Raw genomic sequence first — 24,903 nt, forward strand, 5'->3', positions numbered from 1 at the left:
AAACGCACATTTCAGAGCTTAGGGCTAAACACTGGTTATCCATATTAACTCAGAAGATATTGATTTGGGCTTTAACATGTGCTGTGAAAAATTAAAAATTTATGGCCAGACAGATGTCCCCAAATGCTACACAAGCTTAACCTGGACAATAACTAAGGTCTGCCACAGATGGGCCTTTTCCTCTGGCTTGGGGCTCGTGTTGTTCCCTGAGACGGGCTTGTCCAGAGTCCCAGAGCATCTCACTGAGCAGCATGTGTCCTGCTGCCAACACCTTTTGGCTTTTCTATCAGTGGTCAAGAGCTCCCCATTCAAGTCAAAACCTAGTTCCATTCCTCACCAGGTCAATGGCCCTAAAAAAGTTGCTCAACTTTTCTATCCCTTTCTTTCATGTTATTTATATATAAAATGGAGGTAACAGCCAGACAAACTTATGAAAAGTAGACAATTCAGGTAAACTTCTTAAACCAGTACATGAATGCCTAAAGATTCAATAAACATTTATGTTGAGTGAGATTTTAAAAGTATTATTTTGATGTGCTTCTTCCATGTTTATAATACTTCTAAATCTGTTCTGAATGTGAATTACGTATGATATTACCCTACCATTGTTTAAGTGACTAGTGAAAAGGCAAGTACAATATTTTAATATTTGTAGTTCATTGACTGTGGCTTAGATCATGAACTCCTTATTGCCAAATTAAGACTTAAATTGAAAGTAGGGAAAACCACTAGACCATTCAGGTATGACCTAAATCAAATTCCTTATGCTTATACAGTGGAAGTGAGAAATAGATTTAAGGGACTAGATCTGATAGATAGATTGCCTGATGAACTATGGACAGAGGTTCGTGACATTGTACAGGAGACAGGGATCAAGACCATCCCCATGGAAAAGAAAGGCAAAAAAGCAAAATGACTGTCTGGGGAGGCCTTACAAATAGCTGTGAAAAGAAGAGAAATGAAAAGAAAAGGAGAAAAGGAAAGATATAAGCATCTGAATGCAAAGTTCCAAAGAATAGCAAGGAGAGATAAGAAAGCCTTCCTCTGTGATCAATGCAAAGAAATAGAGGAAAACAACAGAATGGGAAAGACTAGAGATCTCTTCAAGAAAATTAGAGATACCAAGGGGACGTTTCATTCTAAGATGGGCTCGATAAAGGACAGAAATGGTATGGACCTAACAGAAGCAGAAGATATTAAGAAGAGGTGACAAGAATACACAGAAGAACTGTACAAAAAAGATCTTCACGACGCAGATAATCATGATGGTGTGATGACTCACTTAGAGCCAGACATCCTGGAATGTGAAGTCAAGTGGGCCTTAGAAAGCATCACTATGAACAAAGCTAGTGGAGGTGATGGAATTCCAGTGGAGCTATTTCAAATCTTGAAAGATGATGCTGTGAAAGTGCTGCACTCAATATGCCAGTAAATTTGGAAAACTCAGCAGTGGCCACAGGACTGGAAAAGGTCAGTTTTCATTCCAATCCCAAAGAAAGGCAACGCCAAAGAATGCTCAAACTACCGCACAATTGCACTCATCTCACAGGCTAGTAAAGTAATGCTCAAAATTCTCCAAGCCAGGCTTCAGCAATATGTGAACTGTGAACTTCCAGATGTTCAAGCTGGTTTTAGAAAAGGCAGAGGAACCAGAGATCAAATTGCCAACATCCACTGGATCATGGAAAAAGCAAGAGAGTTCCAGCAAAACATCTATTTCTGCTTTATTGACTATGCCAAAACCTTTGACTGTGTGGATCACAATAAACTGTGGAAAATTCTGAAAGAGATGGGAATACCAGACCACCTGACCTACCTCTTGAGACACCTACATGCAGGTCAGGAAACAGTTAGAACTGGACATGGAACAACAGACTGGTTCCAAATAGGAAAAGGAGTATGTCAAGGCTGTATATTGTCACCCTGCTTATTTAACTTATATGCAGAGTACATCATGAGAAACACTGGGCTGGAAGAAACACAAGCTGGAATCAAGATAGCTGGGAGAAATATCAATAACCTCAGATATGCAGATGACACCACCCTAAAGGCAGAAAGTGAAGAGGAACTCAAAAGCCTCTTGATGAAAGTGAAAGTGGAGAGTGAAAAAGTTGGCTTAAAACTCAACAGTCAGAAAACTAAGATCATGGGATCCTGTCCCATCACTTCATGGGAAATAGATGGAGTAACGGTGGAAACAGTGTCAGACTTTATTTTTGGGGGCTCCAAAATCACTGCAGATGGTGATTGTAGCCATGAAATTAAAAGACGCTTACTCCTTGGAAGGAAAGTTATGACCAACCTAGATAGCATATTGAAAAGCAGAGACATTACTTTGCCAACAAAGGTCCATCTAGTCAAGGCTATGGTTTTTCCTGTGGTCATGTATGGATGTGAGAGTTGGACTGTGAAGAAGGCTGAGTGCTGAAGAATTGATGCTTTTGAACTGTGGTGTTGGAGAAGACTCTCTTGAGAGTCCCTTGGACTGCAAGGAGATCCAACCAGTCCATTCTAAAGGAGATCAGTCCTGGGTGTTCATTGGAAGGACTGATGCTAAAGCTGAAACTCCAATACTTTGGCCACCTCATGCAAAGATTTGACTCATTGGAAAAGACTCTGATGTTGGGAGGGATTGGGGGCAGGAGGAGAAGGGGACAACAGAGGATGAGATGGCTGGATAGCATCACTGATCGGATGAACATGAGTCTGGGTGAACTCCGGGAATTGGTGATGGACAGGGAGGCCTGGCGTGCTGCAGTTCATGGGGTCGGAAAGAGTTGGACATGACTGAGCAACTGAACTGAACTGAACTGAACTGATGCAGAAAAGGCAAAGAGTGAGAACTAGTTTTCTTCAATATAAAATCCAACAACTAAAAGGCAAGATATCTGCAGAAATTAATTTTAAAATATGTTAATATAAATGGAATTCTTGACATAAATTGTCCCACAGAGAAGGCAACAGAGATCAGCTTGAGGCGTAAATTTAATTGAATAGATTTCCGGGAGATACCATGCCTTGTCATAGTGCCCAGTTCAAGTGGTCATACAAATTTTTCATCTAACGTAGAATTTGAACTTCCTTGCATAGAGCACAAAAACCACTGCATTCCATAATTTTCTAGTCTATTGATTTTTGGTTCCCATACATTGGAACATAAAATTGACCCTGGTGGCTCAGACGGTAAAGCATCTGTCTACAATGCGGGAGACCTGGGTTCAATCCATGGGTCAGGAAGTTCCCCTGGAGAAGGAAATGGCAATCCACTCCAGTACTATTGCCTGGAAAATCCCATGGACAGAGGAGCCTGATAGGCTGCAGTCCATGGGGTCGCAAAGAGTCGGACATGACTGAGCAACTTCACTTTCATTTTCACTTTCATGCCATCAGTAATGACAATCTAAGAACACAGGAAAAAGTCTGAATAGCAATAAGGACATATTAGCAAATCATAAGAATATTATTACAAAAAATAATATTGGAAGATCATGAATCTCAACACCATTCCAATATATTAGGGAAATATTCATAAACATTTTACAGAGAAGTGAAAGAATGGCTTTATTTACAAATATATGATACCAAAAGTGAGTAGAATTAAAGCTTCATTTAATGGGAAATAATTTTATGGGAAGAAAAGTTGTATCTTAAAGTTGAGCGTATCCAGGGCCTTATTTTATTTTAGATAAATATAGGTAAGCAGACCTTCATTATTTCTATTTTGGTATATTAAAGTTTGAAAAATGATTCTGAAAAACAATTAAAAGCAGATGGTTTGCCATTTACCTTTGAGATAACCCACAGAATCAACTAAATATGACATCTGACCTTCACGACACAAGAGTCTTCTAACCCTGTGTAGTATAGACAGTGTACTCCAGGGTTCTGTTAAATGCTGCATTTTCACTATATCCTGATAATGGCACTGGAACAGGGAATACAAATGGATTGTTTCATATTTACCTTAAACATTAAATAAATGCAACAGAAATGATTTCAAGTCATCTCATTGACATACTATTTCCAGCAAATGAAAGGTCAGAGTGCTTTCTTTTTTAAAATTTTCTGCAAAGAAATATAAGTTGGTACAGAAAAGGGGATTTAAAGTCCTCAAAACGCAGTTAATTTTTTTTTTTTTTAAGGATAGAATTGATAGTCACATCTAGGAATACAGTTTTTAATTCTGCTTTGTCAGCTGGCCAGCTATTCCAGATCCAGAGGGATGCTCCAAATCGGGCTTGAGTTATTTTACTATAATTTTAGAGAAACCAGTAGTGCCTCTTTTGTGGCATTTAAATGATATTGTTGTGTTCTACATTGCTGAGTGAGTACCTTTAAAATAGACTAGGAGGTTGACATATTCTTTTGTGCAGTATCACTAGAAAAGAGTTGAAATACTAGTCCGTAAATAAAAATATTTTTCTTATAACAAAACTAAAAAATACTCAACCACCTGTCTATGTATTCACAAATATTACCTTGGGGTGTTTTCTATATTCTCTTTAGTAGTTCTGTCTACAACCCATTGTTAATCTTGCTATATTATTTTTGTGATTTATGAACATTAAGACTTGGTTTTCTTTTCCCTCTAGGATTCCCTGCCCTGACTGGAACTGGAACAATCAATGTCATAGTGGATGACGTCAATGACAATGTCCCCACTTTTGCCAGTAAAATGTATTTCACGACAATTCCTGAAGACGCACCAACTGGGACAGATGTTATATTGGTAAATGCCTCAGATATTGATGCTTCAACCAATGCGGTTATCAGGTCAGTGCCTTTTCCTTTGTAACTTTTGATTACTTTTCTCATTAAACATTAGTCTTTGAATGAAATGCATATAATGCTTCATTTCATTGGAAATGTCATATATTAACACCTAACCCTACTGTGATTGAAAGTAAGTGAAAGTTTTAGTTGCTCAGTCATCTTCAACTCTTTGTGATCCCATAGACTGTAGCCCACCAGGCTCCTCTGTCCACGGAATTCTTCCAGCAAGAATACTGGAGAGAGTAGCCATTCTCTTCTCCAGGGGATCTTCTTGACCCAGGGATTGAACCCAGGTCTCCTACATTGCAGGCAGATTCTTTACTGTCTAAGCCACCAGGAATTATTGCTAAATAACCAACTGTGCCTAAAATGAGGATTAAAACAATAATGATCTTATTGTTCTAAAATTTTATCTTACTGATTTTATTTATATTCTTATTGCATTTCATCCTTTTGGTAATTTAGGAATTAGGACGCAGCTCAGGGGGAGGAGACTTTCATGCTCCATGTGGTTGACTAGTATTACTTAGTGATATTTGCCTGGTGACTGTCTGGAGGACCCAAGATGGCTTCACTCACATGCATGGTGCCTTGGCAGGGATGGCTGGAACATCAGGCTCCATTGAGCCCCTTCTCTGCTCTTGTGGTCTCAGGGCTTTTAAATGTGATTCTTCAGCAGAGTAGTTGGACTTCTTTATATGGTAGAAAACCCTCTGGGTTCCAAGGACCTCAGGTGAAAGCTGCTAACGTTCTTAAAAGCCAGGCCTTGAAGTGGCAGTGCATCACTTCTGGAATACTTTGCTTGTCATCAGCCATGCCCAGCCCAGAGTCCCTGGGCTAAAACCTATGTGTGAAAACTCTTCAAATAACTATTGCTTCATATAGTCAGATATAATACAAAAGGATGCTATTTTTATTTTGCAAAAATTATCATATTCACTCTTAAATTAGGACAGTTCAGTTCAGTTCAGTCGCTCAGTCATGTCCAACTGTTTGCAACCCCATGGACTGCAGCACGCCATTCCTCCCTGTCCATCACCAACACCCGGAGTTTACTCAACCTCATATCCATTGAGTCAGTGATGTCATCCAACCATCTCATCCTCTGTCGTCCCTTTCTCCTCCCACCTTCAATCTTTCCCAGCATAAGGGGCTTTCCAAATGAGTCAGTTCTTTGCATCAGGTGGCCAAAGTATTGGAGTTTCAGCTTTAGCACAACATATCAGAAGCTCCTAACCCTTTCTGTTCCTTATCTTGGCATTCTGCTTCCTTTTACTGATACTGTCTCACTTTCTTTGTCTTCCTGTCCTGATGGCTAACAGTCATCTTTTCCACCTCTATATTCCTTTTCTGTGTATTGCTCCTGCCAAGATCCTCATTCAGTCCATAATTATATCATGCCCAGATTAACGTAATAAAAATCAGCTTACTTTTCTGACTCTGATTTATAATCCTTCCAATCTATATACCATACTTTTCTGTATAAGGGCTTCCTATGTGGTGCTAGTGTTGAAGAACTGCTTGCCAATGCAGGAAATTTATGAGACTCGGGTTCGATTCCCTGGAGATTCCCTGGAGGAGGAAATGGCAACCCACTCCAGTATTCTTCCCTGGAGAATCCCATGGAGAGAGGAGTCTGGTGGGCTATGGTCCATAGGGTCGCAAAGAGTCAGAACGGACTGAAGCGACTTAGCACGCATGCATCCTGTATGATTTTGAAGCCCTTATGACATCCCAGGTACTTTGTTAAGTTCTGAGGAGTTAAGCACTTCAGTTCTCATAAGGAGAAATCTTTAATATAGAAGGTAATTTTGCTGTATTACAATTATAGTACCTTGTAACAAGCATAGTTTAAACACAGCATGTGTGGAATCAATAGTCAGTGAAACCTGAGGAAATAAGTAGAAGCGATGATTTTTGGAAAGACAGAGGAATAGTTTATGAACAAATAAAGGATGAAAGACATTCTAGGCAAAGACAGAAACAGGTACAAAGGTAAAGCTATACAAAAACATAGCATCAGAAAAATAAAGCTATTCAGTATGGTTGGTGTGGGTTAGGAATGAGCCGTGTATACCCAATGAGAAGATTCACATTTTTTTTTTTTTTTTGCATCTAGTTGGAGAAACCACTGAAATGTGTTAAGGTGGCCAGTAACATCACTAGTTTACATTTTATGATAATTCCTCTCAACTTTGTAGGAAGCAGTTTGGATGAAGCAGAGTCAGTCAGTGAATGAAAGAACAACGGCAATAATATGAACCCCTTTGCTCTGTATTTCAGCTTTAACAGTGAAACTCCCCCATCCTCAAAAGCTTTGAACTTCCAGTTTGCCTAGGGCATAAGGCCTAGTCTGCATATTCCAGCCACTCCTTGAATGGCCCCAGCATCTCTCCAAGCTTATTCTGCACAAATCTTCAACGTATAGCCAGACTTTCAGCCTCACTGGATCACTTTCTGCTTCTGGGGAAAGGATTTGTGCTTTCCCAAGCATTCTGGCTTTGTTCAAGTCCTTCTCTATCCTAGAGCAGGGTTCTCCAAACACAACCTGCAGGCCAGATTCCAGCCAGAGACTGCTTTTGTAAACAAAGTGTTACTGGAACATAGCCACGCCTATTCATGTGTGCATTGTCTATGACTAATTTTGCATTACAAGGGCAAGCTGAATGCTGCAAGAGATCTGATGGTGTAAAGAGCTGAAAATATTTACTTATATTACTAATATTTACTAAAATATTTACTAATTTAAAATAGTTACTGATCTTTTATAGCAAGTTGTTGACTCCTAGCCTAGAATACCTTCCTTCTCCCTTTTCATTACTATTGTAAGATGTGTGTGTGTTCAGTCACCACCAACTCTTTGTGACCCGATGGGCTGTAGCCCGCCAGGCTTCTCTGTCCATGGGATTTCCCAGGCAAGAATACTGGAATGGGTTGCTATTTCCTACTCCAGGGGATCTTCCTTGACCCAGGGAGTCTCTTGCATCTCCTGCCCTGGCAGGCAGATTCATCACCACTGCACTACCTGAGGAAGCCCTATTGTAAGATGAGTAACCCTTTTAAATGAGTAACCCCTTTAAATCTTAACCTAAATTTACTGTTCTCCAGGAAAGGCTTTTCTAGTCAAAAGCAATCTCTTTGTCTTCTGAATTCCTGAAACAATGCTTCTGAGCAGTTTCAGAGCACATAGCACTTAAATATATGGCCTGGTTTTGCATTTACTTTTTCATGTATCTTTCTTCTATCTAGGATATAAGCTTGAGTTCAGAATTTTTTTACCTACTTAATCCATGTTTCTATCTGTTAGTTCATCTTACCCAAATATAAGGGCTTCCCAGGTGGTGAGAATCTAAAGAACCCGCCTGCCAATGCAGGAGACATAAGAAACGTGGGTTTGATTCCTGGATCAGGAATATCCCCTGGAGGAGGAAATGGCAACCCTCTCCAGTATTCTTGCTTGAAGAATCCCCATGGACAGAGAGCCAGGTGGGCTACAGTCCATAGGGTTGCCAAGAGTTGGACATGACTAAATTAACTTAGCATGCATGCATGCACCCAAATATAAAGATGGATTATAATAGATTAAAAATGATAGTTTATTATAGCTATGTGTGTATACTGTTATAAACATAAACCTAAATTTTGAATTTGTGTCACATACTAATTACAATGCCAGGTGCTTTTCAAAAGAAATTACATTTGACACTCAAAAACTACCAAATGAAAGGAATACATACATGCATAATACTTTATAGATAGAGAAGATTTAGAAAGTTTAAGAAATTTTATGAATTTAAGTACTTGAGTGAGATCAAAACAGAGTTCAGTTTCTAAACTATTACTAGATCATCATATTCTAGCAGCCCACAACACAGTTCCTTATGATCGTAGTAAATCTCAGGAAGAGGTTAAAAAAAAGATTCACAAAATCAAATGGGGATAATTCAGCTTTACAAATGCAACAATTGATTGAGATTTTAGATAATCATGATCTGTTTATACCAGTAATTTGAAACAGTAAATTTCTTGAGTCAGAAAATAAATGAAGATCTTTGTGGATTGACATTGAACTCTGTGTGTGTGCTCATTCTCTTCAGTCGTGTCCAACTCTTTGAGACCTCGTATACCGTAGCCCGCCAGGTTTCTCTGTCCACGGGATTTCCCAGGCAAGAATACTGGAGTGGGTTCCCATTTCCTTCTCCAGGGGACCTTCCTGACCCAGGGATCAAAACTGTGTCTCTTACGTTTCCTGCATTGGCAGGCAGGTTCTTTAACACTAGTGCCACACGATAAAGAACTAAATCATTGTAAACCAATCCTACATCAGCACACCTTCACAAGAGTTGCTTTTGGGCTTAGCATGAGCTACAGCATTTCTTGTCTCCCCTGAAGGCTCCCAGGCTGTGTCTCATCTTCCTTCTACTGTAGGATAATGGGAAAAGTGCATGTTGAGGTCATAAAGACAGAAGTTCAAAGTCTTCATCTGCCACTTATAGACTTTATGCATCTTTGTGCAACTATATTAGCCTCCCTTGGACTCAAATTCCTTATCAAGTAAAAATCTAATACAAAACCACACTATTAGGACGGTTCCGAGGCTTAAATGAGGAAATAAATGAAATCCTTGTTGTCTGCTGAGTACACACTAAGAACACAATAAGATGCTACAAAACTGTAAAGAACAGCATGAAAGAAAGAATGAAAGTGTTAGTCATTCAGTAGCCTGCCAGGCTCCTCTGTTCGTGGGGATTCTCCAGGCAAGAATACTGGAGTGGGTAGCCATTCCCTTCTCCAGGGGATCTTCCTGACCTAGGGATCAAACGTGGATCTCTTGTGTTGCAGGCGGTTTCTTTACCATCTGAGCCATTAGAGAAGCATAGGTGTTTAGATTTTAGAAGGTAGCACAAGACTTGATCTAATAAAGTTCATAACCATACAGAAAACTAATTTGGATCAGAGAAACAGTACAGAGATTCATGAAAGATGAGAAGTGAACCAAAACTAAAAAAAAAAAAAAAAAAGAATTAAGTGGGGGAAACCCAGGCATATGATCTTGGCAGTCTGTTCATTTTATATTGTCACATATGCTTCTTTTCTCTCTCTGTCTTGTTTTTTTAACTTACGAGTATAAATTTGATTAAAACTGGTATTATAGATATTGTGAGATAGTAAAGGATATCTAATATTTAGGATGCACTTTTCATACATTTCAGAAACAAAGAAAGTCTAGAAAAAACTAACCACATGTTAACATGGCAATTTAGTCTTTACTTTTTGAAAATAGTAAATATATTAGCTACTTTTAAACAGTCTTATGTGCAATAGCATAAAATAAAGACTAAAGGCTTTATAGTTCAAAGTTCTTTTATGGATTATTGAGTTCAGCATGGGCCAGAACTCTCATCATTTGCCTTTCAACACATTGCTCAATCTAATATAGCATGACGTTCTCATATGCAAGACATCCAAATCAAATTTGCATGCTTTTTGTATCCTTCTTATTTTTATATGTGAATGCTTAAGGGAACAAATATTTGATTGAACCCTGACCTTTGCTGTCATAAAAAAAAGCTTGTGGCATTATGAAGCACTTTTTCTCTCCCTATTAAGTTATCCCAAAATAAACTCACATACTTCTCATAACCCAGGTTTCTACAGACTTTCTCTAAAAGGTAAGACAATGTGATTATTTCATGACTCCTGAATTTCTAACTTCCAAACCTATGATATTTTTATTTTGATATCAGAAATAGGTATTGTCTACTGTGTAAGGGTGTTAATAATCAGCAATAGTACTTTTATGAGAAGTCACTTCTGGTCCAGGAAATACAGTCTTTGTTGTTCTTACTCCGGATCTTGCATGTGAAGTTGCCATAAGATGTTCGAATCTGAGTGATATAAAGTATTTTATCAATTTTGAAATCAGTTCTCAACCAAACTCCCTCTCTATGCTCCATCTATTTAGCTCTCATTTTATAGAACTCTTTTGTTCAACAAAAAAAGAACACATAGCTCCTTAACAGTTCCTGATGTCTCTAAAGAAGGATGAAGGTGCCAAAATGTTTGTTTTAAACAATGAACTTAATAGGAAGAATGTGCACTGGCTGCGATGTAAAGTTTTTCCTGCTGTTTCTATTAGACACTTGCTGTTGCTATGTTTTTATGGACACAAAGCAAACAATAGAAACACCCGTTGGTTCCAACAAGGGCATTTGCTTGTTGGCATGAAGGAGAAGACTTGAAAGATATCCATTTCCTCATTTCCTCACTACCCTCCAACAGAAAACATTCTGGACCACAGCCAACTTCTGAACCTTCAAGCTTAGCTACTTCTTTCCTAGCTGAGCTCTCAGAAATACACACAGATAGCCTTTTCTTTAGAAAGAAGAGAGAAGCTATTCTCAGTGGAAACTCCTGCCCACTAACCAATCTGGTTAGCATCAAAATATCCATGAAGGTGTCATACCACTCCTTACAACAGGAAAGCAAAGCAGCGTGGCCATATGAGGAATAGCAAATGAGAGAATTAGTAACTAGGAATCTGTCTGTATGAATAATCAGTTCTTGAGCTGTTCTGGATAGTCAGTTCAGTTCAGTTCAGTTCAGTCGCTCAGTTGTGTCCAACTCTCTGCAACCCCATGAACCGTAGCACACCAGGCCTTCCTGTCCATCACCAACTCCCGGAGTTCACTCACACTCACGTCCATCGAGTCGGTGATGCCATCCAGCCATCTCATCCTCTGTTGTCCCCTTCTCCTCCTGCCCCTAATCCCTCCCAGCATCAGAGTCTTTTCCAATGAGTCAATTTGTCACATGAGGTAGCCAAAGTATTGGAGTTTCGGCTTTAGCATCAGTCCTTCCAAAGAACACCCAGGACTGATCTCCTTTAGAATGGACTGGTTGGATCTCCTTGCTGTCCAAGGGACTCTCAAGAGTCTTCTCCAAAACCACAGTTCAAAAGCATCAATTCTTCAGCGCTCAGCTTTCTTCACAGTGCAACTCTCAATATGTGTCATATACAGTGTTTGGTCTTTAGAGAACAAGACCTTCCACTGATCTTTTCTGGTATATTACAGCACACAGCAGATACATACTTTTTAGATGTATTTAACAGATGTTCATCTGTGATCCTGGCCACTGACCACAATATTAGAGCAAGAGCCTGATTTATGCTTTCAGGCTAGTTTATTTAAAATATGATAGTCTTCTGGGTATTTTCTAGGGACCTGCATGATTTAGGAAGCTCACAAACCTTGTGAAGACCTGCTTGAGGTCATAGGACATCTTGCCATAAAGACTGTTAATGTGATGCTCACATAAAATGTGAACTAGCATATTCTTTCACTGTTCTGTGATCTTACTTGTAATGTTTTCCCTGACTTTTCTGCCTTGCTCATTAAAATTCTAGTAAATAGATGTTGCAGCATTAAAACTGGAAGAAATATGCCCATGTCTGTTCTCTGCTTTAGTTATAGGATCATTGGTGGAAATTCTCAGTTCACCATCAACCCATCCACAGGACAAATCATCACCAGTGCATTGCTAGACAGGGAAACAAAAGAGAATTATACTTTAGTGGTTGTTGCTAGCGATGCTGGGTCCCCAGAACCTCTTTCCAGTTCTACCAGTGTGCTCGTCACGGTGACTGATGTCAATGACAACCCACCAAGATTTCAGCATCACCCATATGTCACACACATCCCGTCTCCTACTCTGCCAGGTAACCAAACCGCCTCTGATGTCTCACAGATAAATAAAAACTATGCACTGGGCACTTGCTATAATTACATTTCTGTTTTTTCTGCAGGTATATTTCTGACGTAGCCAAAGTTTGCAAATCCTCTAAAATTAAACTCTTGTTTAAAGCAATTGAAGGAACATTGACTCTTGCAAACTAATTTTTTTTTCTCAGACCAATTGTATTTAAGATTTCATAATTGCCACAGCTTTCCTCTGCTGTTTCTTAATTTTAATTGAATATTGGTAAATATGAAAATAGATTTCACTTTGTAGTCAAGTAGGTTTCTTCCTGAGATGTAATTTGTGTGTGCCCCGATAGGAAGGGCATTATCTATTTTTCATGGCATGTCCTTACATTATACCTGAAACATTATCTTGGAGGTACTAGGCTCTCAACTGTATTCATTCATACAAAATTAATATTTTATCCAATGCTTCATAGACAAATTTTCAAAAGGTTTATTGAAAGAATCCTTCTAGTTAATTACTGCTATAAATATTTTTAACTTAGTTTTAATGGATGAAGTTTTTTCTATTAATATGTGTATGGAGCCAATAATGAACCATGCTGGCATTGACAATATGTATTTATCTTTCAAACCCTCTTTTAAGTTTAGTTTGGGTTTATTTGCTTCGTTGGGAAGAATGTCCTACTCTCCTAGGAACTACACAAATCATCTGCCATTGGTAATTTTTGAAATGGATTTTGAAACTGGAAAATAAATAAATGAAGTTATAATTAATTTAATTTTCTCTCCTTTAAGATATTTTTAATGAGAGGGGAAAAAAAAAACAAAACAGATCCACAATTTCGCCTCTAGTGAATTTTGATCTTCTACTCACTTGAGAGGGTCTAGTTGCTACCAGTTGAAAGTATAAAATCCATAAATTTTTGTGCCAACTTTTTATTAAAAGAAAAAGCCAGTATCAAAGTCATGAATCCCTGGAGTGGGCCTTCAGCTGAAATGATGCTAGCAGGCATGGTTCTAGTTATACCCAATGTGTAATGATGCAATATAACATCTCCTATACAAAGTGAATAAGACTTAGGCATTTTCCCCCCTCATTAAACATACTGTAATTTAGCAGAATCACTGGCCTTCTTAAAATTAGACTACTTTTCACTTGTGTCACAAACTCTTCTGCAGGGCTAGGAGTGCAGGTTTGGGAAAGTTTTCTGAATAAGTCTATCAAAAGCATATCCTTATGGCAGCTTTTCAGCGTTATCTCCTCTACAGTCTGTTCCTCTTTGGCCTTCATCCCAAGCACTAACTTTTGGAATCCAAATTGAGTCCATTCTTCAATTCTTATTTCTTACTACACTATAATTGTTCATATATATGTATTGTGTATACATAATACACAATTGTTGTAGTATAATTGTTGTAGTACACACACATGTATATAAACACACATTCATATGTATACTTTATCTCCATATGAGAATAGCTCACAGATTAAAAAACTTTTCCCATAGAACAGTGGGCACAAGGAATTGACAATTATTTTTTAAGCATATTATTTTTGTTTATATGATTACATAAAATGTAATTCAAAGTATTTTAAGACATAATAGAGCAATTATGTGTTTTTTCTGTTGGGCAAAAACATAGTTCTTTGCAGAACTCATGTATTATTGTGTTTGTTGAAAGGTATGTACAGATTTTTCTCCTAAGAACTATAATTTGGAATGATTAGCCATTGCTCTTCCCTGTGCTTCTCTCAAAGGTACACTGAAAAATATTAAATTCCATAGATCGTCTGGCTTTTAGGTAGATAATGGCAGGTCAGTCCCTGAAGACTACTGTTAAGTAGATTTGACTGGGGAAATTTCGAGACAATATAAGATATACTGTTCTCCTCTAGTAATCGTCAGAAAATAAAGTTGTATCAGGTAGCAATAGAGTGCTTTATATATAGTTTTAGTATACTGTATTAACTTACTATCAGACGTTTTATTGGGGTCCCATGTGATTTATAACTGCACACTCCCTCTTTTATAGGTTCCTTCGTCTTTGCAGTTACTGTCACGGATGCTGATATTGGACCGAATTCTGAACTCCATTATTCTCTTTCGGGTAGAAACTCTGAAAAATTCCACATTGACACACTGAGAGGAGCTATTATGGCAGCCGGAGCACTAAATGGCACTTCAGAAGTGACATTTTCTGTCCACGTAAAAGACGGTGGCTCAGTCCCCAAAACAGATTCTACCACAGTGACTGTTCGATTTGTGAACAAAGCAGATTTCCCTAAAGTCAAAGCCAAAGAACAGACTTTCATGTTTCCTGAAAACCAACCAGTAGGCACTCTTGTCACTACTGTAACAGGGTCCTCCTTGAGAGGAGAACCTTTGTCCTATTATATTGCAAGTGGCAATCTTGGCAACACACTCCAGATTGATCAGTTAACAGGACAGGTTTCCATAAGTCAGCCTCTAGATTTTGAAAAGATACAAAAATATGTTGTATGGATAGAAGCCAGAGATGGAGGTTTTCCTCCTTTCTCCTCCTATGAGAAACTTGACATAACCGTGTTAGATGTCAATGATAATCCTCCTGTCTTTAAGGACGATCCATTCGTATCTGAAATATTAGAAAACCTTTCTCCTCGAAAAATACTCACTGTTTCTGCAGTGGACAAGGACAGTGGGCCCAATGGACAGTTAGATTATGAAATCATTAATGGCAACAAAGAACACAGTTTCAGTATCAATCATGCCACTGGTGAAATTAGAAGCATTCGACCTTTGGACAGGGAAAAAATATCTCAGTATGTGCTTATTGTAAAGTCCTCAGACAGAGGCTCCCCTTCTCAGAGTACCTCAGTAAAAGTCATCATTAACATTTTAGATGAAAATGATAATGCCCCGAGGTTTTCGCAAATATTCAGTGCCCATGTTCCTGAAAATTCCCCATTGGGGTACACAGTTACACGTGTCACAACTTCTGATGAAGACATTGGTGTAAATGCAATTAGTAGATACTCTATAATGGACACAAGCCTTCCATTTACCATTAATCCCAGCACTGGGGATATTGTAATTAGTAGACCTTTAAATAGAGAAGACACAGACCGTTACAGAATCCGAGTTTCTGCACATGACTCTGGATGGACTGTAAGTACGGACGTCACAATATTTGTGACAGATGTCAATGACAATGCTCCAAGGTTTAGCAGACCCTCCTATTATTTAGATTGCCCTGAACTTACTGAAATTGGCTCCAAAGTGACTCAGGTATCTGCGACAGACCCCGATGAGGGATCAAATGGACAAGTGTTTTACTTTATAAAATCTCAGTCAGAGTACTTCAGGATTAATGCCTCCACAGGAGAGATTTTCAATAAACAGGTCTTAAAATATCAAAATGTCAGTGGCTTCAGCAACGTGAACATCAACAGACATAGTTTTATAGTGACCTCTTCAGACCGAGGTAATCCTGCGTTACTTAGTGAGACAACAGTTACCATAAACACGGTGGACAGTAATGATAATGCACCACAATTTCTTAAAACTAAATATTTTACTCCAGTCACCAAACATGTGAAAGTTGGGACGAAGTTAATCAAAGTTACTGCAGTCGATGATAAAGATTTTGGCTTGAATTCTGAAGTGGAGTATTTCATTTTGAATGAAAATCATTTGGGAAAATTTAAGTTAGACAATCATACAGGGTGGATTTCAGTAGCAGCTCCCCTGACATCTGACCTGAATCAAAACTTTTTGATCACTGTCACCGCAAAAGATAAGGGAAACCCTCCACTTTCATCCCAAGCAACTGTTCAAATAATTGTAACGGAGGAAAACTACCACACACCTGAATTCTCTCAAGGTCACATGAGTGCAACCATCCCTGAAAGCCACAGTGTTGGAGCCATTGTTAGAACTGTTTCTGCGAGAGATAGAGACACAGCTATGAATGGCTTAATTAGGTACAGTATTTCCTCAGGGAATGAAGAAGGCATCTTTGCAATCAACTCCTCCACAGGTGTATTAACACTCGCCAAAGCCCTTGATTATGAGCTCTGCCAGAAACATGAGATGACTGTTAGTGCTACAGACGGAGGATGGGTCTCAAGGACTGGTTACTGCAGTGTGACTGTAAATGTGATTGATGTGAACGATAATTCTCCAGTATTTCTCCCTGATGAATATTTCCCCACTGTTTTGGAAAATGCCCCCAGTGGGACAACAGTTATCCACCTAAATGCAACAGATGCTGACTCTGGCACCAATGCTGTGATCGCCTACACTATACAGTCATCTGATAGTGACCTCTTCGTCATTGACCCCAACACTGGAGTCGTCACCACTCAAGGCTTCTTGGATTTTGAAACCAAGCAGAGCTACCACCTTACTGTGAAAGCTTTCAATGTCCCCGATGAGGAGAGGTGCAGTTTTGCCACTGTTAATATCCAATTAAAAGGGACAAATGAATACGTGCCTCGTTTTGTTTCCAAACTTTACTATTTTGAAATCTCAGAAGCAGCTCCTACAGGTACTATTGTTGGAGAAGTATTTGCCAGTGACCGTGACTTGGGCAGTGATGGGGAGGTTCATTATTTGATTTTTGGTAACAGTAGAAAGAAGGGTTTCCAGATCAACAAGAAGACGGGACAGATTTATGTGTCTGGACTTCTTGATAGAGAAAAAGAAGAAAGGGTATCTTTGAAGGTACTGGCCAAGAATTTTGGCAGCATTCGGGGTGCAGACATAGATGAAGTCACTGTGAATGTCACTGTGCTTGATGCCAATGACCCCCCCGTTTTTAGTCTAAACATCTACAGCGTTCAGATCAGTGAAGGGGTGCCCACGGGGACTCACGTGACCTTTGTCAGTGCCTTTGACTCAGACTCTGTTCCCAGCTGGAGTCGGTTTTCTTACTTCATTGGATCAGGGAATGAAAATGGTGCCTTTTCCATTAATCCACAGACAGGACAGATCACCGTTACTGCAGAGTTAGATCGAGAAACCCTACCCATCTATAATCTCACGGTTTTGGCTGTGGATTCCGGGACCCCCTCCGCTACTGGAAGTGCCTCCTTATTAGTCACCCTGGAAGATATAAATGATAACGGGCCTGTGTTGACCATCAGCGAGGGGGAAGTGATGGAAAACAAACGCCCAGGAACTCTGGTGATGACCCTTCAGTCCACAGATCCGGATCTCCCTCCCAATCAAGGCCCCTTTACCTACTATCTGCTGAGCACAGGTCCTGCCACCAATTATTTCAGTCTGAACACTGCGGGAGTTCTGAGCACCACCCGAGAGATCGACAGAGAGCAGATCTCCGACTTCTATCTGTCTGTGGTCACCAGGGATTCTGGCGTGCCTCAGATGTCTTCCACAGGGACCGTGCATATCACAGTCATAGACCAAAATGACAACCCATCACAGTCTCGGATGGTGGAGATATTTGTTAATTATTATGGTAACTTGTTTCCTGGTGGGGTTTTAGGCTCCGTGAAGCCACAGGATCCCGATGTGTTAGACACCTTCCACTGCTCCCTGACCTCAGGAGTGACCAGCCTCTTCAGTATTCCAAGGGGCACCTGTGATCTGAGCTCCCAGCCGAGGTCCACAGATGGCACGTTTGATCTGACCGTCCTTAGTAACGATGGTGTCCACAGCACGGTCACCAGCAACATCCGAGTTTTCTTCACGGGATTTTCCAACGCGACAGTGGATAACAGCATCCTACTGCGTCTTGGTGTACCGACCGTGAAGGATTTCTTGACCAACCACTACCTTCATTTCTTGCGCATTGCCAGTTCACAGCTAACGGGCCTCGGGACTGCTGTGCAGCTGTATGGGGCTTATGAAGGGCACAACAGAACGTTTCTTTTGGCAGCTGTGAAGCGAAACCACAATCAGTATGTGAATCCCAGTGGTGTAGCCACCTTCTTTGAAAGCATCAAGGAGATCCTCCTGAGGCAGAGCGGAGTGAAGGTGGAGTCTGTGGATCATGACTCCTGTGCCCCTGGCCCATGTCAGAACGGAGGGAGCTGTGTCAGGAGGCTAGCCGTGAGCACTGAATTGAAGAGCCATGAGAGCCTTCCAGTCATCATCGTGGCAAACGAACCTCTGCAGCCTTTCTTATGCAAGTGTCTGCCAGGCTACACAGGCAGCTGGTGTGAAATTGACATAGATGAATGCCTTCCATCCCCTTGCCACAATGGTGGGACTTGTCACAATTTAGTGGGAGGGTTTTCGTGCAGCTGCCCGGATGGCTTCACCGGCCGGGCCTGTGAGCGAGACATCAACGAGTGCCTGCCCAGTCCCTGCAAGAACGGTGCCATTTGCCAAAACTTTCCAGGAGGCTTCAACTGTGTTTGCAAAACTGGATACACAGGTATGATGGTGTTAAGTTCTTTTTTTGCCCACCAAGATTCTAGTCATATCAAGTATGATAGAAAGCTATGAACTTTGTCATCTTCAAATGATTTTCTGTAAAGAATAGGCAGAATCATAGCAAATGCTTTAAGTGATTACTATTGGCCAGACACTGTTCTAGGAACTTGATCTATATTAATTTCACTTCTCAGGAGGAACCTGACAAGTGATAGGGATAATGATTTTACAAGCTTTAAGAAAAGGAAACTTTTCTTAAGAAAAGTAGAGAGCAATTGAGTTGATTGTCTAAGGTGACTTGGTTGATTTGTTGTAGAGTTGGGATGTGAGCTTACACAGTTCATTCGGAGTTTAAATTCTTAGTCCACCTACTGAGTGTCTTGTACAAGAGCAAAAACAGCATCTTATCTTCAAAAAAGTGTTCTAAAGTTAAAGGACATGGTGCATTTAAGGTATAAAATCTGGACTATTTTGTGTTCGAAAGAACTGCCACTGTTGTAAATTATTTTATCATCATCAATTTTATGATTTTCACCATAATTATCACTATGATTATTGAAATTTGACCCACACTGTGAAGAAATGAAGCAACAGCTGTAATTTAGATTGAGATCTAAATGCCTTGTTATTTCTAGTAGTTGGGTAGAAAGTATCATTGGCTGATTTCTCAGGTTAGTGAGAGCAAAACTGAGTCACAATATACCTTAATATTTTGGGAGCAGAACTAAATATATAGGGAAATTATTTGACTACTCTTTGTCATTCTAATAGAACATGATATATGCTTATAAACAGATCTTTGTTTCTAGCCCTACTTATCTATCTATCCATCATCTATTTATTAACTGATCTGTGGTTAGTGTACCTTCAAATGTGTATACATTTATGCTGTAGATAAGTTTGAGGAAGACAATTTCTTTTCTGTAATTTGTACACTATACCTTTTTATTACATATATGTTACATTGGGTTGCCCTGTGGTGTTTATTAACTCAGTGTAAAGTACAGTGAAATAGATAAAACCAGGATATACTTTTTAAAATTTTGTAAGTATATTGCAGAATACTTTTTAAAAATAAGTTTTTAAGATAATTGTATTTGTATATAATATTTTTAAATGAAGCCTATCGTGTGTAAACTTCATGGTTTTATATTTGGAGAACTGAATCACTTGATGATTATTTACAGCAAGTTTGAATAAGCCAAAGCAGATCATATAAGCTTTACCTTTTGACAAAATAATGTCCTTAAAATATAAATGAAGAAAAGGGGCAGCAAACATATGTATGGAAAGAATCAGGGGATTTGACAAAACTTGATTTATCTATAGCTTTTGGGAAGTCCCCTAATCTTGCTTGCTTTCAACTCCCCCATATATAAAATGAGAATAGTCACAGTTACTTATCTTTTAGGGTTGTTGTAATGAGTACAAATAATGTTTGTAAAACATCTAGCACAGATCCCAACTTTCAATATATAGCAATGCTAATTAGTAGCTTTAGTAGTAGTGTTAATATAATGGTCAATACAGAGGTATGCTATAGAATTTCTATAAAGGCAAGCCTCAGAGGCAGAAGGTAGGCATAAGACATACCAGAGTTGTACTCTTACGATTATGAATAACAGGGTTACATACATGTTATGAGTTCAGGATTTCCAGAAAACCTTTCTCACTCTATCGTCCACCTCTCCCACCCCCAGACTCTCCAAATGACTTCCTCTGTTGTGAATTCAACAATAAAGATTATTTATTAGTTCCATTTTAGTATGATACACTATTTCACACCTAGAGTGAGTTAACACTTAGTCCTAGAATGAAGAAAGGGTGACTGCATTAGGTAGTACATGGGGAAGACGGAAAATGACATGAGTGTGAGCGAGGCACGTATGCTGATCTCAGCAGAAATGTTGCTTAAGGCATGGGGCATAGAACTAGCCTTTTCGCTTTACTCCTCTCTAGTTTGTTTCTTTAATTGTTTCATTATATTTAAACATACACTGCATCCTTTTCTAAATGTAGTTGTTGAAACTTTTAAGCATACCCGGCCTTCATTATGAAATATTAATAGCATTTATCAAATGGCTACTTGCAATACTGCTTAAAGTTCCTTGCATCACAGACATTTTTATTCATTTAGTTATTTAGTTCTTACAAATCTATTAAATGAATATTATTATCCTTCTGATTGAAAGACAACAAATTAGATCTTAGAGAGAATACAGTTAAATGACTTGCCTCCAGCACGGCACAAGAAAGTGAGCTGAGTTTTGATGATAAGCTTTACTCCACATCCTCTGCTCTTTAAACGCCTGTCACACCTCATCATACTTTGATCTGCACTTGCTAGAGAGTATTATGGTGAGCCTGTGATATGAGCCTTCTTAGAATTTTTTGTCCATTATTCTACTTAAACTGCACAGCATCTCTCTGAGACATGTATTAGAAGCTTCACACTGGCTAAGTATGGAAGTCAGGAAAATTCACCAATAACCTCAGCCATAACGACATCGCAGTATTTCCAGAAAGCACTCCTGGTCACCTTTGCAGGGCTGTAGTGGGTGATTCCCAGAACAGTGACTGCTTTCTTTTTACCCTTCAGATTATCATTCAACTCTCACCCATTGGCACAAACTGAACCTCAGTCCTTCTGGAAGGGAGTCTGGAAAGATGATAGTTTTCTAACTTCCAGCCCCGACAGTATGGAAAGATACAAGTGAATCTGAGTGTCAACAGAGAATGTTTGACAGAAAGATCCTATTATTGCTCCTACTTTACATTGTAGGAAGCTGAGCCTATGCTCTGGTGACTCTAGGGACAGAGCTGCCAAAGCTGGATCACAACCATCATAACCTCTTTTTGTAAGGAAGTCATTTGAAGTAATGTATTAATTTTACATACTGTCCCTCCTCATAGCTCACTTCAGTTTCCATTTGCATAACTGGATAATCCAATTGATCAGGGGTGATATAAACAAGCATGCAGTTGAATACTTCATATAAATCTTGAATTTTTTAATTAATATAATTCTTTGTTTCCAAATTCTATGTATATAGGTCATCCAGCAAAACAGGCAGTTAAGTAAAGTCTGATAGTTTTATTTCTTTGTTTTGTTTTGCATTTCTTTGTACTATTTTGATATACAAACAGTATATCAAAAATCATGGTGACAAATTGTTAATCTACACACTAAATTAGAAAGCATTGTTTAAATGTATTAATACATATTTATAATATATATTGAATGTTGTTTGGAGAGATAATCCCTCAAGTATCATTTTGAGTTCCTTTTCTTCCAGCTAGTTTTTACCAGGTAACCTGACTTAGAAATGTAGAGCTAATGCACTAAAATGTCTTAAAGAACCAATCAAAGATAATAAGCTGTAAGACAAAATTTATACTGAAGCACAAGTGTACCTCACAGAATGAATTTTTAAATATTCATTCTGGTTAAATTTTACTTCTGTTAACATTAAGTACTATAGTGAAGCCGTCTTCAAAGTCTGTATGTATTCAGATATTTTTTGATCATCAGAATTCTTTCAAAGCACCTATATTTTCCTACTCTCTCTATTTTTGTGGACTTTCACTGCTGTTTTTTTCAGTGATTCTTAAAGTCTGTGGTATTGCAAATTGGAGCTGTGAGAGTTTATGAACTTCCTGCTTAAAATAATTCCCAACCACTGCCCCATCTCTGTCTCAAACACACACACACACACACACACACACACACACACAACTGAATATTTCATGTGAAGTTAGAAGTTGTGCTAAAGATTAGAAAAGTAAGTGTTTATGAATTGAGGGAAGCTGAGAGACTTACCCTAAGCATCCCTCACAGGGAGTGGTTAAATGTTAGCTCAACAGGGAATTTTTGTGTAGAACATCCTGTAAAGATGCAAGTATAAAAATGAAAATTGTGGAATGATTACAACAAAAAGATATGAAGAGATATAGTTATTATTCCTATTGCCATAATATTCCTGATATATTTATTTTTTTATTTTCAGGTTTGTGATGATAGGGTCACATCATATACATGGAATAAGAATACTTTTATTTAATGAATTTAGAGAACTTTAGAGAAAACAAATTTGTTTGTATACCTTGTTTCTCAGATCAGTTTTTCTTTGTTACTAGAAAAAGAACCAAAAAAGAAACTGAAAAAAGAAATAGTGAGACTTCATCTTCCATTACAATCACTTCATTTCATTGTTAAGAGCATTTTCTTATAATTTAATTTTATATCACTCAATGGGGCTTTGATTAGCTAGACATAAAGTATGTTAGACAAGATGAATACATTATAGCATAGTATAGAACATCTGAAAAATTAAGGTCTAGATTTTCACAAAGCTTAATAGTATAAGAAATTGAATCAACTGTCAATATGCCCCAGTAAATCAAAAGAAAATATCTTTCATTTTATTTATGCCTCAGAAGTTCAGGGAATCCTGGAGGAAAACATCAGTCTAACAACTACAAACCTAGTATTTCATTTCCTGTACAAATGAAAGTTTCTTGTGTTTACTAGAACACTAATTAGAAAGTACAATTATAGCCAGTAGCCACATAGCATTTGTCTTCCTGCTCCCAGGTTTTCTGTTTTCAGCACACCCTGCATTCAATCCTTCATAGTAATGAATGACATTAGAGAAGGCAGCATGGATATGGAACTTATTTCCAAATCTGGGTCTCTCTTAACAGAATTAGTTCAGAGCCCCTTTACCCTTTCCTCTTCACTTTCACACATCTGGATGCATTTTAGGTGTGTTATTTGGAGTAAGTCCAGGAGTGTATTCCCAGAGGGGGAGGTTTTTCTATGCTCTCTAGTAAGTCCTGATATTTCAGGGGAGGATGAGATTTGTCCATTCATCACTTTTATGTCACTTGACAGTATAAAAAGGAATTTTTTTCCAGGCCTGTAAAGTTATTTACAGGTCGCGCATAGTAATTTTACCAAGAAACTTGGCAAACATTTGCTTTCACGAAAATGGGAGTTGTAACTGAGTCATTCTTTCAGAAATCACAGCAGTCATATATTAACGTTGTCAATGATCATGTGACCTGGAAACCAAAGAATATAAACAAACTTTACTGGATGGATATGAAATGAAAATTTCTATGAAATACCGAAGAGTTGTTCATAGAAGACTGGTAAAGAGCTCAGTTCTTATTTTGATTTTATTTCCAAGAATGGAATTACACAATTTACCTCAAATGATACATTAACTCTATTAAAACATTAATAACAGGGTCTATTAGTCTAGAAACTTCTAATTTCTATGGAAAGTAAGTTTGTATTTGTAAACATCATAGATATTATGTGTATCACTATATAATTATTTGTAGTCACATTTAGATCATATTTGTATATGTTTTAAAATACAAAGGAGGACAGTTTTTTTTCCTTTTTGCTTTTAATACTAGCAACCCTTATTTAAGCATAATATTTTGCTTTGTTTCCACGTGAAAAACCATAATGCTAATTGATCAGGATATTTAGATGAGCTCTTTTCATAGTGCCTTTCATAATAATAGGAAACATTTACATCTCATGCAAAAAAACAACTACTTTCTACCAAAATAATAAAAAAGCTTATAAGCAAAAACATTCAGAATAAATAGCATGTATATATTACGGAATTATATTTATTAATAAAATAGTTTAAATAAAAATGGATTTTGTTAGTTCCACATGGTTTTCCTTCTTCTCTATCTATAAATATGAGAGATGGAAAAATATTATTTGTGGTATCTGTTAATAACATATGGTCTTCCCTGGTGGCTCAGTGGTAAAATTCCTAAATGCCAATGCAGGAGATCAGGTCTCCTGGTTTGATTCCTGGGTCAGTAAAATCCCCTGGAGGAGGAAATGGTAACACACTCCAGTGTTCTTGCCTGGGAAATCTCATAGACAGAGGGGTCTAGCGGGCTATAGTCGATGGGGTCACAAGAGAGTCAGACATGATTTAGCAGCTAAACATCTAACATATATGACCTAAGCTATTAAATTGAAGCCTACACAAACTATGGGATAT

The 24,903-nt window shown here is 38.4% G+C and overlaps 1 protein-coding gene across 1 annotated transcript in view; it reads left to right on the top strand.

The window, feature by feature from the left end:
- FAT4 (FAT atypical cadherin 4) overlaps nucleotides 1-24,903 on the top strand; it is a 177,661-nt gene that overhangs the window by 121,452 nt on the left and 31,306 nt on the right. Inside the window, exons 7-9 of the mRNA XM_025268036.3 lie at nucleotides 4,593-4,773; nucleotides 12,243-12,493; nucleotides 14,517-18,866. Coding sequence (XP_025123821.3) covers nucleotides 4,593-4,773; nucleotides 12,243-12,493; nucleotides 14,517-18,866 — 4,782 coding nt within the window. The remainder of the gene's footprint in view (nucleotides 1-4,592; nucleotides 4,774-12,242; nucleotides 12,494-14,516; nucleotides 18,867-24,903) is intronic.

This window comes from Bubalus bubalis, chromosome 17, assembly GCF_019923935.1.
Source record: "Bubalus bubalis isolate 160015118507 breed Murrah chromosome 17, NDDB_SH_1, whole genome shotgun sequence".
Taxonomy (NCBI): domain Eukaryota; kingdom Metazoa; phylum Chordata; class Mammalia; order Artiodactyla; family Bovidae; genus Bubalus; species Bubalus bubalis.